We start from the raw sequence: 13,854 nt of genomic DNA, 5'->3' as shown, positions 1-13,854 counted from the left end.
GGGAGCATGGCTGAGTCCAGTATCCATTGTTGGCAGCCTTGGAGAATAGAAGATTTACCGCCTGCATCAGAACTGTCAAATGGTCCTCCTATATTTGTTCTGATGTGGGCGGGAAGATGGGGTATTGGGGTGGGGGTAAGGGTGAATTGGGGGTAAGGGTGAATTAAGGGTAGGGAGTAGCATCTTTGAATTTATCTGATGTAATGGATCTACATCCAGGGAGAAAATGTTAAATCCTGCCTTCTTTTGGCCTAACATGAAACACTAAGGATAAAATAAAGCGGTTTGGTAGTTGCTGTAGTAGTGGGTGAGCAGGAATTAGAGGATTGTTGTCCCTACTGCCCTGTGCGATGTCTGCACTGGTTCGGAAGACTGATGTTGCCTATTAAACTCATAAAGCATGCCGTCGCTTGACTGTCTTTAAATCTTTCTAGTGCCGAGTCCACTTTTTACCTGTAGAGTCTTGACCAATCAAAGACATATCTATTACCGAAGTTTGTACACTGTCAGAAAAAAAATCAAGTTGACCACATCTACACATGCCTACTAAGCACAACACTGATGCCAGTAGCCCTGCCAATGCAATTTGTTGCATTCAGGTCTGCACATATTACAAACTTCTTTACACCCATTTCAGATATTGGCTAAGCAGTGAAGCTCTTAGGTCCTCTGGAAACGACAACAAGATCTCGCTGGTCAAGGTCTCACATAGCATGCTTTTACCTGACCAAGTTTGCAGAAGAAAACATTCTTTTACCAAACGTGTTCACTTGGATGCGAAACAGCAAACACCATGACCACCGAACAACGACATGCGTTAGGTAAAGCGGCGCTGGACTTTAAATTCAAATGCTTTCCCTAATGTTGCGGAGACTGGAGTTGGAATAGTAAATTATACTATTCCAAAGTCCAGCGCCCCCTAAGGCAAGTCGTTGTAACGACTTGCGCTGTAACTGCAATGCGTGATTTAGACGCATTAGTTGTTACACCTGCGTTGTTAAGGAACACGTGGTGAAGGAAAGCGTGGTTGTGTCCTACAACCCTCTTGGATTCCCTATCGGAAGGATTGCTGGGGGAAAACGAGGTTTGACATTGCTAGTGGAAATCCACACAATGAGGTTCTCGTGTAGGGTGCTTGGTTAGGAACTGCAGATAAATGCGCAGGTCTATGTCGACGAGCTGCTGGCCAGCTGACTGGTGGATCAAAACCAGGCCTGGACCACGTAGCTATCAAATCACCAGTGAGGGCATCATTAAATGGTAACAAGGGCTCAGATGACATGGTTTGAGAGTTTGTCAAAATGTTTATTTTGCATCACTGGAGAGCAACTGTAGCCATAGCACCTCAGCTGCCCTCCGGACCACCCCTGTGAATGAGGCACCTTCTTCCACTAGAAGCGCATGGGGTAATTCAAGCTCTGTTTCAGGGGAGGTGCTGATCCCACTGGCATTATGTAGATACAGTATTTTGCATCATCAGTAAAGTGAGTTAGGTGGCAGGGTGGAGGGAGTAGCCCATCTCTCTACTGTTCATGATTAGAGCCTTAAGAGATCTTATGCGTTTCTTGTATAGGTCAGAATCTAAGCCAAAAAACAAAGAATGGAGCCTCTACAGACAGCTGCAGCACAATAGAGCCATTTGGTTAGAGTCAGGAGGTAGATCAACCATTTGCCCTTTTGTGACTTCATAGCGCAATCGGTAGAGCTTGGACCAAGATCGGTTCAGGGTACAACATGGGCACCTGATCTTCTCTTGGTGCCGGAGGAGTCTTTATTGGCACTGGTGTAATGACAACTGAGGCCCTCAGGGGCCCGAGGAGGACGGGGACGGGCCACCCTATTTGATCTTCGCCTCATTCTCGCTGGAAAAGGGAGGTAATACGAACAAACCCATCAAAGTGACTGACTCCATATACACTTTGGTATTCCCTAAAGGGCCACCTCCTGACTTCTTCGTTTTTGGCCACTATATTACGTGTAGAACCTGTATAGGTATCTGGCGTAGCAAAATACATATACAGAAAGCTAATCACACCATGACTGATAAAGGCCTTCATATAAATAATTTCCTTCAGGGGGGGCAACGGAAGGGAACATTGGACAACTATCTAATTAGGGCTACATCTGCAATTCAGTCCGAAATAGAGAGAGTCGAACAAAGTCTTTCCGCAGAGCCCACATCCAGTATCCAATCTCCCCTGGTGCTTCCTTACTGGATGTATTAAATCTGATTTGTAAAACTGTATATACCAATGTTGAAAATGGAAACGAGCAAACAACTGCTCCTGCATGTGTAATGAGTAATACAAGTCCCCAGCCTAGCATTACATCCCATCTAAACGTAAACCATCTTGGTACCCCCCCCCCTTAACATCACCTAAGGATACTATCCAACTGCCAGCAAATGCCCAGGCCCCCCCGCCCTAACAGAAAGCGCAAAGGTGCTAAACAGACTGAAAGATTAGTTGAAAAACAAAAATTGTATCTAAGTCCCCTCTCGCCCACCAGCAATACCCCAAAAACATCTGAGGTACCCTCAATTCTGGATTCCCCTGTATCCCCTACACAATCTGACGTATTGGTTCAGATTGAACTTTTGGTTAAATCCTTAATATCCCCATTGGAAAAAAGAATCAAGGTAATAGGGGAAAAGCTCACAACCTTAGAGGAAACCATCAAGGCAAATCTGATACTCACAAAAAGTATGGTAGGACATAAACAAGTAGAGACATCAGTCGCTACTAACATCTCCATCACCTCTGCACAAAGTAAATCCGCACAAATGCTCGCAGTTGCCCCAAAAACATCTGAAACATTATTCATATCAAACCCCCCAGTTGCCCAAAGTTCTGCCATTAGAAAAGGGTCGGCTAAAGAACCCACGCCAACAGAGGGGATGTCTTGCAACTATGGCAACAGGAAAAGAAAGGCTAAACACATAGATCTACCGCCGGAGGCAGCATCTTTTGTGTGCATCCTCTCAGGCGTGCCTGAACTCACTAACAGCAAAATTGAAAGACCAGAGGATCTGGCAAATAAGGTATCTTTTTGGCTTACCAAAAATAGACCCCTTCCACCCAATATAGATGGAAAAATGTTAAATGTTAGAAGGGTAGGGTGGTTAGGATCCATCCCCAAGGATATACCGGGAGACCTGGTTCTGGTCAACTTTAGGGACACCCGAGTCATCAAATACTTGCGATGTTGGCAGCCACAAATGGGCGATGGCCGAATTGGAACATGGGAACTGTGTGACTTCTACCCTAGAACTACATACTTCCCCCCTGTAAGATCATATGTACAAAATAACCACTGCATGGGTAGCAGAGGCCCGGGACCTAGTTGGCACACAATACCCACCTATAATCAATTTGCTTTATTCTCTGGTAGTGATTAGGTGCACTGACTTGTTAAATAGATTTTCGAACGGTTTTGCTAATAACTGAATAGGATAACGATTAACACCAAGTCTGGGGATGGTCCTTACTAAAAGAAACCAAATATGCACTTTGCTCTTTTGTACATTTTGAAGTGTATCTGTTTTATTTTAAACTATGTCGTCATAAATTGCTTAAAGTCAAACAACACCATTTTTTAAAGCTGTTAAATTAATTGATATGACCACACCTTGTACTATAGCTGCTGGGGTCGGTTTATGATGACCTGTAATAACGATTTTATTAGTATAAGGAATCTTTTTTAACCTTTGGGACTATGTTATGAAAATAATCGCTTTTTGTTTTTGAATGTGTTTTATCTTTGTATGCTTTTATGATTTTTTTATTGAATTCGAATAAAGCTTGTTGACTGACTGACTGACAACTGATATGGATTTCGGAGCCAGAGGAGAAATCTGTACTAGAGTCAGAACAGGCCTGGAAATGGGCCCCAAGGAGTCAAATGGCATCGAGGTAAGATAATGCAACTAGAGGCCCCTGCAGCTCTGTGAAAGATTTGCCACATGTTCTCCTTGATGGCAGGTTTGACAACATCCCCAGAAGCTCAGGGCAGGCTAAGACCTGCTGAGAAATCTGTTCTGAGACCAAAGATTTTGAAGGATGCAGTTTTCAACTTGACACCCTTGTGGATTCTCCTTTAAGCTAGAGTGTCAGTATGGGGTTAATCTTTTTATGTATGCATTTGGACTTTGACTTGCGTGAAGACAAGCAAGAAGTGGACAGCTAGCAGGAGCAGCCTTGAGACAGCGAGGGCCCTTGGCTCAGAGCACTGTGCTTCTACCATGGCCACTTCTTATATTTGGTAATGTAGAGCTTTGCCCCTGGCCCTGGACAGTCTTCGGGTGCGAGGGCATACTTGTTGCATTACTTGGATTCATGACCTGACTAAAGCACTAAAGAAGCACCTTCATTGAGGCATCGGCATCTCCTGCAGTCTCTGCACAGTTGGAAGTCTACAGTTTTTGAAGGTGAAATAGTTCCCAAGCACACTGTTCAATAGTTTTGGGAATTATCATAAGATCAACAAAATTTGAAGAACAGCTCTGGATTCGTGTTGGAAGGCTAGGACAGAATGTAACCAACACCATTGCACAGAGGTGGCACTTATATGCCGCTCCACTTCACCACATCTGGGGAGGTATAGAACCACACAACACCACCTGCCAATGAATGGGAGCACTGTTGTTGAAGTTCTCCAGACCCAGTCTACAACTAGTGGCTATTCTAAAGTTGAGGAATCTGGGGTTAGAGGTAACAATCAGAAACATTTTCTAATTACAGTTTGCTCTTCGTATTTATAATTTACACCAAACTATACTTCATCATAAAATCTGCAGATTACACAAATATTATTTTAATACAGGGTTGTGCTCCTACAAATATAACATTATTTTATACAGGTTACAATGGTATTATAGTCCGTAAAAGAAGCGATCACAATGGACAACCTGCCCCCAGTGGTGCAGTAAGACACCCATAACCGGGCGCAGTGGCCTTTCACACAGATTGCCTCAGCGGCACACTGCGGGCAACACAATGACCGACCCCTGAATTTTACTTTTGAGTCAGAATGATCACCTTTATTTGGCATGCATTATAACTCACATGGCCGTTGGCAATATCCAGTAGATCTCTCAAACGGCAACCTCTGCTGTGTCTTCTCTCATAACATATGCTGTCTTCTAGAATCGCATAGTCTGTGCCAAAAGATTGGAGGATGGCATGGACATCTTCAGGAGATCTTTTTGCATAGATCTGGTAGACCTGCAAACAAATTGAAAACCCACTGTTAAGACAGTCGCAGGGCCAAAAGAGTGTGCTTCTTCAATTTTCATTTAAGTAAGTATAAGCTGAAACATATTCTAATGTATAGCTGTAAAACTCGGGCCCTACTTTTCTGAGGTCGAACTCTGGGACTTCATTAGTTAAACTTGGTTTCTGAAGTGTAATGACTTAATAAAGGGCTAAAGGACGGACAGTTCTAATGCACGATGGCTTGGTTGCCTATGATATTACCAGTACTGGTGCCAAATTAGCTCTAAAAACCGAGAATGTGACCCAACAGCCAATGGAATGGTGTCAAAAGTAGATTTTAGCTATGGTGAAAAAATCCAAATGCGCACACAGGCTCCAAAGGGGTGGAGGGACTGTTCAGCATTAGATGACATAATGGTTAAACATTCTTAACACAGGAATTGGAAGGTAAAACACAACAGCACTTACCATCAACTTCAGAAATAACAATTTAACCTAACTACCAGGATGGGTACTTTGCACTTGTCATTTAGGATTTATGTACCCTAGTTCATAACAAGATTCCAATTGGCCTTTGAGTTTTAGTTGCAAAGGGGCTCTGGCTGAGAGTGTGTGGAGACTTGTTGCACAGACTAGAGAAGAGCCAGGCACAGACAGACCCAGAGAACTAGGGCTCATCACAAGCCATATAGACTTTTTGGTGGCACCGGCAAGTGTTCTCCCACCTTTTCCTTACTTGAATAACTCAGTAATTCTAGATTTCCTAATCAGCGAAGCGAAAGGTGTTACCAAAACCTCATTACTTAGCATGAAGGCAACTGGCTTTGTGATTTAGGCTTGAGTGTTCTTATAGGAGCAGGACAGAGTATAATTTGCATATATCTTGTCTTTGTTAAAAGAGGCACAATGGATGAATAAAGATTGGAATGTAGTCTAAGTGATCCCCAGTGCTCTGATTAAATCAAGCATTCCTTCCATCACTTTGTTTTTTGCTTATATGTATATTACTTAATCTGTGACCCATTTAAATGGCCAATCAATATTGTTAGATAACTCTTGCTAACCTTCAGGGATCACCATGCATGTAATTGCATTAATTTGACAGTATTTTAAGGTTTACATTTAAAGAGATGCTGCCCTGTCATTACCACATATTTGTGGATCCTAGCTTTCTTTGTTAATCACTGAAATTAGAAGCCTTTCATGCCTCTATGGAAAATCCCTGTTTCAATGCCTTGGCTGTCAACGCAATAGTTAAGAAACGTCCTTGACCAAAGTTCTATAGAGTATTCCGAATAATACATTACCCCTTTGTAACTTTCCCTTAGCTTCTTTAACGTCTGTTTCTGATATGTTACAGTCCAGGATTTAATTTTCATTTTTTTATAATTGGGATCTACTTGGGATCTTGAGTTTGTACAAATGCTCATATATCAGTTCAGTGCCATATTCTTCACTGCGTCACAGATTTTAAAAAAAATTGGCCAAAAGTGAGAGCAATTTCTTCCTCATACGCAGGTTCCACATCTTTCTCACCCCTGTAGTCTAAGACGATCACATTGTTCTACATTCTTCCAAAACTTTTTAAGATCATGTTCACATCTCTATATAAGAAATTAGTTTTATGGCATATAAACACAGCCAAACAACATTTACATATTGTATTGTATTTCAGATAATTTTGTATCAGAATGCAATACAAAAACGAATCTGTCTCTAGACAATGTTGAGATACCAATGTGGATTGTTTGAGTCACCAGTAAAGTACTTCTTACACCAGTCTACCTTCCCAATTTTAGGGACACAGGATCTAAAAATGCATCCGATCTTCCGATCCAGGGAAGACCTGGCTTGGCAGTTTGGGCTGGACTGTTCCCATGAGGCACAGGGTCAAGACTGATTTGGATATGGCTGGGTCTGAACTGGGGTGGCAAAGTGAACTAAAGAACATGATGGATTCAACCCTGATCTGTGAGAGGGGTGAGCGTCTGAAACGTTTTAGAGCTCCTTCCATTATCTGCTTGTGTTTGCTTTATTTGCCCTAAGTTGGCAGGGTATGCACAGACGTGGGTCCCTTGCTCACTTTGCCACTGAATTCAAGCTAGCCTGGCTAATGATGGGTGTTACCCTGAAACCGGTCCCGGGATGCTTGTTTCCGGTCCAGGACAGACCTGGCTTGGCAATTCGGGCTGGACTGTTCCCATGAGGCACAGGGCGAAGACTGATTTGTATATAGCTGGGTCTGAACTGGGGTGGCGAAGTGACCTAAACAACGATGATGGATTCAACCCATCTGTGACTGGGGGTGAATGTCTGAAAAGTTTCAGCGCTCCGTCCATCATCTCCTTACGTTTGCTAAATGATTCAAGTACCCCATCTTCAACAGGAAAAAGGTGTTTGATTAGTTTTGGAGTAATGAGGATATCAGGTGAGGTCAGACCAGTTTCGAACTTGAAGGGACTAAACTATAGTCCAGAAGTAAGATTCAATCAAGGTAAATCTCCAAACATATATACCTCTCATTAGTCCAGGGAATGGTATGGCAACTCTAGACTTGCAAGACACCTATCTTTATGTGTCAATACAGTCATCGGCAAAATTACTCCAATTTCCAGTTTACAGTCCTGTCTTTTATATTGTCTTCAGCCCCCGGAGTCTTCACAAAGATATTGCCTCTATTATCTGCTTTCTTGCAAATATAGTGGATTCAGTTGTTCCCTTATTTGGATGACTGGTTAGTCTCTTCATCTTTTTTAAAGCTATGGAAGGATGAATCCACAGTATGCTACACTCTGCAGAACTTAGGATTCCGATTAAATGGAGAAAAATAAAAGCAGGTGGTTTGGCTCAGGATTGACTACTCATTGGAGTCAAGTTCCAAACAGATCTGGTTAGATTGTTTCCTCTACTGGGTTGAATGGCCACCCTTCGATTTCATCCCTCCATAAGCCAAAACAAGGGCTCGATTAAAAGAGTGGATCCAGATTAAGGGATTCATGTGAGCCACGACATCTGTGCTTCCCTGTTCACCTCTTCATCTAAAACTACTTGTGTAATACCTACTGTCTCATTGGGATGTGGCATCCATGAATCTGAAATTTCTATTTCCAGTCTCTCATACAACAGAAGGCAACTGTTGCAGTGGTTAGTAGACTTGTACCTGATGAAAGGAATGTTGCTGGGCCCGCCTCTTCAGTAAAAAAAGAATTGAGGCGGGCCACCCCAGAGGACTCTGTGGTTCAGGGTCCATCATCAAGAATGGAGGCAAATCATGATATGAACTGGAGAGAGTTCCAGGGTCTCTGAGCATTCCCTTCTCTCCTGGCAGGCCTTACAGTATGAACTTGTTCAGACAACCAAGTAGCTTGCTTAGTAGAATATTGTCAAGGGTGGACAATATGCCAAGAACTTGCATTCCATTAGGTTTTGGGCCGAGTCCAATCTGGTGTCCTTGAAGACATGTTAGCTAGTGCAGTCAGAGATTTGTCTAGCAGACAGTCGGAGCAGAGATTCCCCCACTCAGTCAGGTTTTCTACTCCATCCAGATCAATTACAAGCCTTGATTTTCTAACTAGGGATTTCGTGGCAGGACTTATTCGAATGCCAGTCAACTGATCTACTTCGGCAATTTTTGCAGCAGGGCAACATGCCCAATGGCATGGGGATAGATGACCTGGGAGATATGTGGCCCACAGGGCTCCTATATGCATTTGCTGAGGCAGGATAATATTCAGAATGATAAGGCCTGTGCCATCCTCCGTGCCACCTTTTGGCCAAGGAAACCATGGTTTTCCTTGGTAAACAGTTTGCCATTCGGTCCTCCCATTCACTTTCCCTTATTCCTCACCCTGTTACTGTGGCCGGACCTTCCTTAAGCAGCTATTCCCAGACTCCGCTAAAGTGTTTGGAGGTTGAGCAATCAGATCCTCAATGAACTTATTGTTCCAAGAAGTAGCGAAACGTATACAACAGAGTTGTAGACACTCTACTTTATCCACTTATAATAGGGCAGTAAAGAGATTTTTCTCGGTTGTGCTCCAAAAAAGGGGTCAATTCAGGCAGCCATTAAAACAGTAAGATTGCATGGTCTGGCTTTAGAATAATTAGTTGGTCTGCTCCTTTGTAGCTTCAAGCAGTATAAACCAATTCTTCACTCCCCAGTTCCAGTATGGAATGTTGAAACCTATAAGGTCATCTTTTTGAACCCTTGGATTCAGAGGCCTTTCATGTTCTCTCTGTAACTGTATACTTTTTACTGGCAATAACAGTGGCTTGGCCTTCATGGGAATAGGGATCTTTAATAAATATTGAACCATACTGAAAAAAGTATATTTAAAACCTGGCCTGGGGTTTCAATCCTAAAATCTGTTCTAATTTTCAAAAAATTCTACCCACTATTTAAGAACCCAACCTCAGGAGGAGATTACGAGGCTGACATATCTTAAAAGTAAGATTAGCCTTTTTGAATTATTGAGCTTGTAGTGAGTCTTTTTGTTTTTCCTGTTCTTTATTTTTTTTTACTTTTGGGACAGGAAGTTAAGATTCAAATTCTACTATTAAGCTTCCAAATCTATTAATTGGTGGGTGAAAAGGCAATTACAAAAGTATATAAGGCAGCAAATGTGTTTGTACTTGTGGGGATCCTAGGTAGCTCTATCTGAGGGTCAGCAACCTCACAGGCAAAAGCAAAGGGCATTCCAATGTCCGAGATTTGTTGATCAGCCACCTGAGATACTCCCATCAATTTTATCTAGCATAAAAGTTTGGAGGAATGCCCACTAGGTACAGAATCATGTTCCGACAGTGTCATACCTGCAACCAATGTACATGCCTATTTGGAATCTTTTTTTTTTGTCATAAAAGTTTTGTAGCATAATTTTGGTGTGCCATCTTAATTTTGTTTGAGAGTAGTCAGCAGAGGATATTTTGGCTTGGTATGTCTTCATGTAGTTAGGACTGTAACTAGGAGAAGACAATTAGGAGGTATTGCCTGAATTACTTACCGGTAATCTTCATTACTCTAAATCTGGATCTTGCTTGTTGTACTCTTCAATCCCACCACTCTCTCAGAAGAAGAATGGTTCTGCTGTCATCGGATCACGCTTGGTATAACTAGACATTAGGAGCGAAATGGAGAGGATCTTTCTAGGCTATCCTGTTTTAAGTTTAAACCTAAAATATTGGATTAACCCCCACTGAAAGGCCTACATCCCTCATCAAGGTAAACATACAAACACTGATCAACACCTGCACAGCCACTAACTAAAATGTCATTCAAGGAAAGGAAAATGAGAGAGAATGAGTCAGTTGTATTTCTTCCTGAAGGGGCAAAAGCACTAAGTAAGGTTGCAATGCAAGGTAGCAGCAAGAAGAACCGGTCTAAGATTAGTCTGCTTGTGGTTTGTTGTCACTAAAATATGGTTTCTTCTTCCTTTAGTTTCGCCGAGTTGTGTGTGTGAGAATTATTGTTGAAGGGCTTAGAAGCATGTTTTAAGTCTAATCTAAATATTTTATACACTATAACCCACAGACACAACATGTTTAAAACCATTAAATATAGCAGCCTCTTTTCTAACAAGTCAGAATTGATAGAAAATCAACAGCCAAACACCACAGGCTTTAAACATACAATGCAAGGTGTAGTGACAAGTACCTGTGGAAAAAGTGCCTTCACCGTGCACATGGGATACTAATGAAAACATGACTAGTCTGTCCACATGCCAACACATTTCATACCTACAAGGTGTCCCATTGTTATGTGCGAGACCCTCAGCTAATCTTTTTTTACCCAACTGAACTTTGGTGTTGAGGTTTTTGAGCCCTTAGCTACAATGTTAACGGCAAAATTTCAAGTCCCAGAATACAATAGGAAGTCTGTTAAAAGTTTAGGCAGATTTAAAGTTAGACATTTGCCACTGGGACACCTGGCAGCTATTAATGTCTACACAAAAGCAGTACCACCCTAATGTACTTGGGCAAAGAGCGCAGAAAAGAAGTAGCACCCATGCATAAAGCATCAAGTTACAGTTGCTTTTGAATGCAGGGCTTCAAATTAATCTGGTGTAATACAAGCTGTTAAAGGCTTCACAAGGTACTATGTGGTTGGCACGATTGACCACCCTACAATGCCATAATATTAAGTAAGGTTGCCAAGGGATTTGTTTAATAAAACATTTGAATATAGCACTCTTACGTTGTAAATCATTACTAGGCCTGAAAAAAGAGACAGAGTCCTACCAGAGAGAGCGTGAGAAGTAATGAGATGTGAGTGAGTGCAGTAGAGACTTTCTATGCTTAAAACAGACTAACAATTCCATTAGACAAGTTGCCAAGGGGAAGACACTATATACTCTGTGTTACTTCTTTAAAATAACCCCTCCGCTGCGCTGAACGTTCCGCGCTGGTGCGGAACGTTCTATTGCGCGAGCGGGTCAGGAACGTTCAACAGACGTGCGCAGCACTACCGAGGTAGTGCACGCGACATCCGCTGAATGTGGCCAGCACTGAAGGGGTTAAATATGTGATTTATAACAATCGCTGCAAAAAAAACATGTTTTCTAAGTACTGGAAAAAACAGAAGTTTCTATCTATTTTGGGGGATAGGCAGATGAATAAGCACAGAATTTCAAATGGTTTGGAAAACACGGAGACAACACCACTGAAATTCACAAAAAAAAGGAATGAAAACAAGACAGTCTAGGCATATCCATGGAAACATTAGTAAAACAGAGAAAGAAAGAAGCATTCTTAGTACAATTTTCTTTAAATGTGTTCATCTCAAAAGTCAGACTCACCCTCACATATTTAGCACTGTATGGATCGGGATCCAGATTCAGACTAATAAGGATTTCCAGTAAATAATGCAGCAACACTAAATCCTGTTGATGCGCATTTCATCTAGACCATTCTACGTTATGGAGGCCTTTCTCAGGACCGAAATACACGTCATTAACCCCAATGAATTTTTTATAGTGTTCTTGATATGCAGATATTTTACTGCCTCAAATACAGTGCTACCTTTGTTTGTAAAATATTTAGAGAAAGTTTGTGCCAAGTAAATTCAAAATGAGAAATTTCAGCAAAAAATTAACACTTGTTCATGCTTGTTGATTTTTTTCCACCAGGGAGATAAAAATGATATGCAGTATAAAAGCATGAAAAGACTTCAACATTAAGGATCTCATTACGATGGCGGGCGGACTAACGGCAAACGGGACTGACCGCCAGAGGTGCGGCGGTCCCACTATGCCAATTAGGATGTGACCGTCACCCTGGTGGTCGCAACCCGCACCTTTTACATTGAGGCGGGCGCTGCTGCAAAATGTAAAATATGACTATTGTGCATGCCAATGAAGGGGGGGGTACCATGGTTACCCCCCAAGTGCAGCCATGCACCCCCAAAGTCATTCTCCACGTGCCTTTCCATGGCGCAGTCTCCGCCATGGAAAGGCATGCCCCAAGCACCCATCATAATATGGGCAGGCACCTCCACCATATTGTGTGCCTTTTCCACCCGGCCGGCAATCGGACCGGCTGAAAAGTAGCGGACGGTCTTTTCATCCACCACGGTGCCCCTTGCCCTACTAATATGGCACGGGTGACATAGGAACAATTGGCGGGTGGATCGCCAACGCCAGGCCGGTGGTGGCCACAGCCGGCCCAGCGGTGGTAATCCGCCTGAGATCCTAATAGGCCTCTAATTGTCAGGCGTGCTTGCAAAAAAATTCTTTTTTTAATTTTCGCATCAAAAGCACCTCTGGAAAGAAAGAAAAGGGTGGATTGAAGCAACCACTTTCTTCCTGTTAAAAGCCGAAAATTATTACAAGGCACATAAAGGTGAATTTTCTTGTATGTGCTCGGCTTATTGGCTTATTATCCTTGACTTTGACCATGTACAGCACTCCATTGCCTTGTGAGTAGGTTCACACTAAAGAAATACCACATACATATATGCAAAAATAATGGCCATTAAAAACACCACCTTCCATAAAAGTAGATAGAATTCGCAGGATGCATCAGAACCAAAAAGCTTGTGTATCAGCCTGGGGGGAACCAAAAGGAAGTCCAACGTGGTGGCTGGGCACCATATCGATGGAAGCAAAGGCACCAAGCCTGTCAGATGTCTCTTGACTGCTTTGCTGGCCAAGGAAAAAAAAAATCAAAGCCTTTTGTAGTCGGCTCTTATGCATGGGTAGCCACCTTCAAGCATGTTTCAGCCAGGTGATGAGACATACATTACATCTCTCTCTCTAGAAATTTGCTGGAAGGAACCACTGGATATTTTGATGAGTTCTTTTAGAAACAGCAGACTTTGCACCCTTCCAGGAAAAGAGCCAAATGAGGCAGATTTCTAGCTATGCATAGTAGTGCGGATGCAGAAAAGCTTCCACTGGAGCCTGGATCTTACTGAAGACCCAAGGGGTATTACTGAGATCAAACAGTATGGTCCTGTACTTTTACTGTTGGTTTCCCCACACTAAAGTGGAGGTACTTCCTGTGTTCCTTCAGTTTGTGCACATAAAATGAAGCATACTAAAAGTGCACCAAGCACATCCAGTCATCACGCTTCATAGCCCCTAGTACAGCAGCCAAGTTCAGCATTTTTAAGTTCTGTAAGGAGAGTAACTGGTTTAGACCATAA

The 13,854-nt window shown here is 42.5% G+C and overlaps 1 protein-coding gene across 4 annotated transcripts in view; it reads right to left on the bottom strand.

The window, feature by feature from the left end:
- Nucleotides 1-13,854, bottom strand: part of DPY19L3 (dpy-19 like C-mannosyltransferase 3) — a 517,935-nt gene that overhangs the window by 39,300 nt on the left and 464,781 nt on the right. For all 4 annotated transcript variants that reach the window (XM_078671604.1, XM_078671603.1, XM_078671605.1 and 1 more), the window contains one exon: nt 5,064-5,222. In XM_078671604.1, coding sequence (XP_078527730.1) covers nt 5,064-5,222 — 159 coding nt within the window. The remainder of the gene's footprint in view (nt 1-5,063; nt 5,223-13,854) is intronic.

Source organism: Lissotriton helveticus, chromosome 12 (assembly GCF_964261635.1).
Source record: "Lissotriton helveticus chromosome 12, aLisHel1.1, whole genome shotgun sequence".
NCBI lineage: Eukaryota > Metazoa > Chordata > Amphibia > Caudata > Salamandridae > Lissotriton > Lissotriton helveticus.
This window is presented reverse-complemented; position numbering and strand designations above follow the sequence as displayed.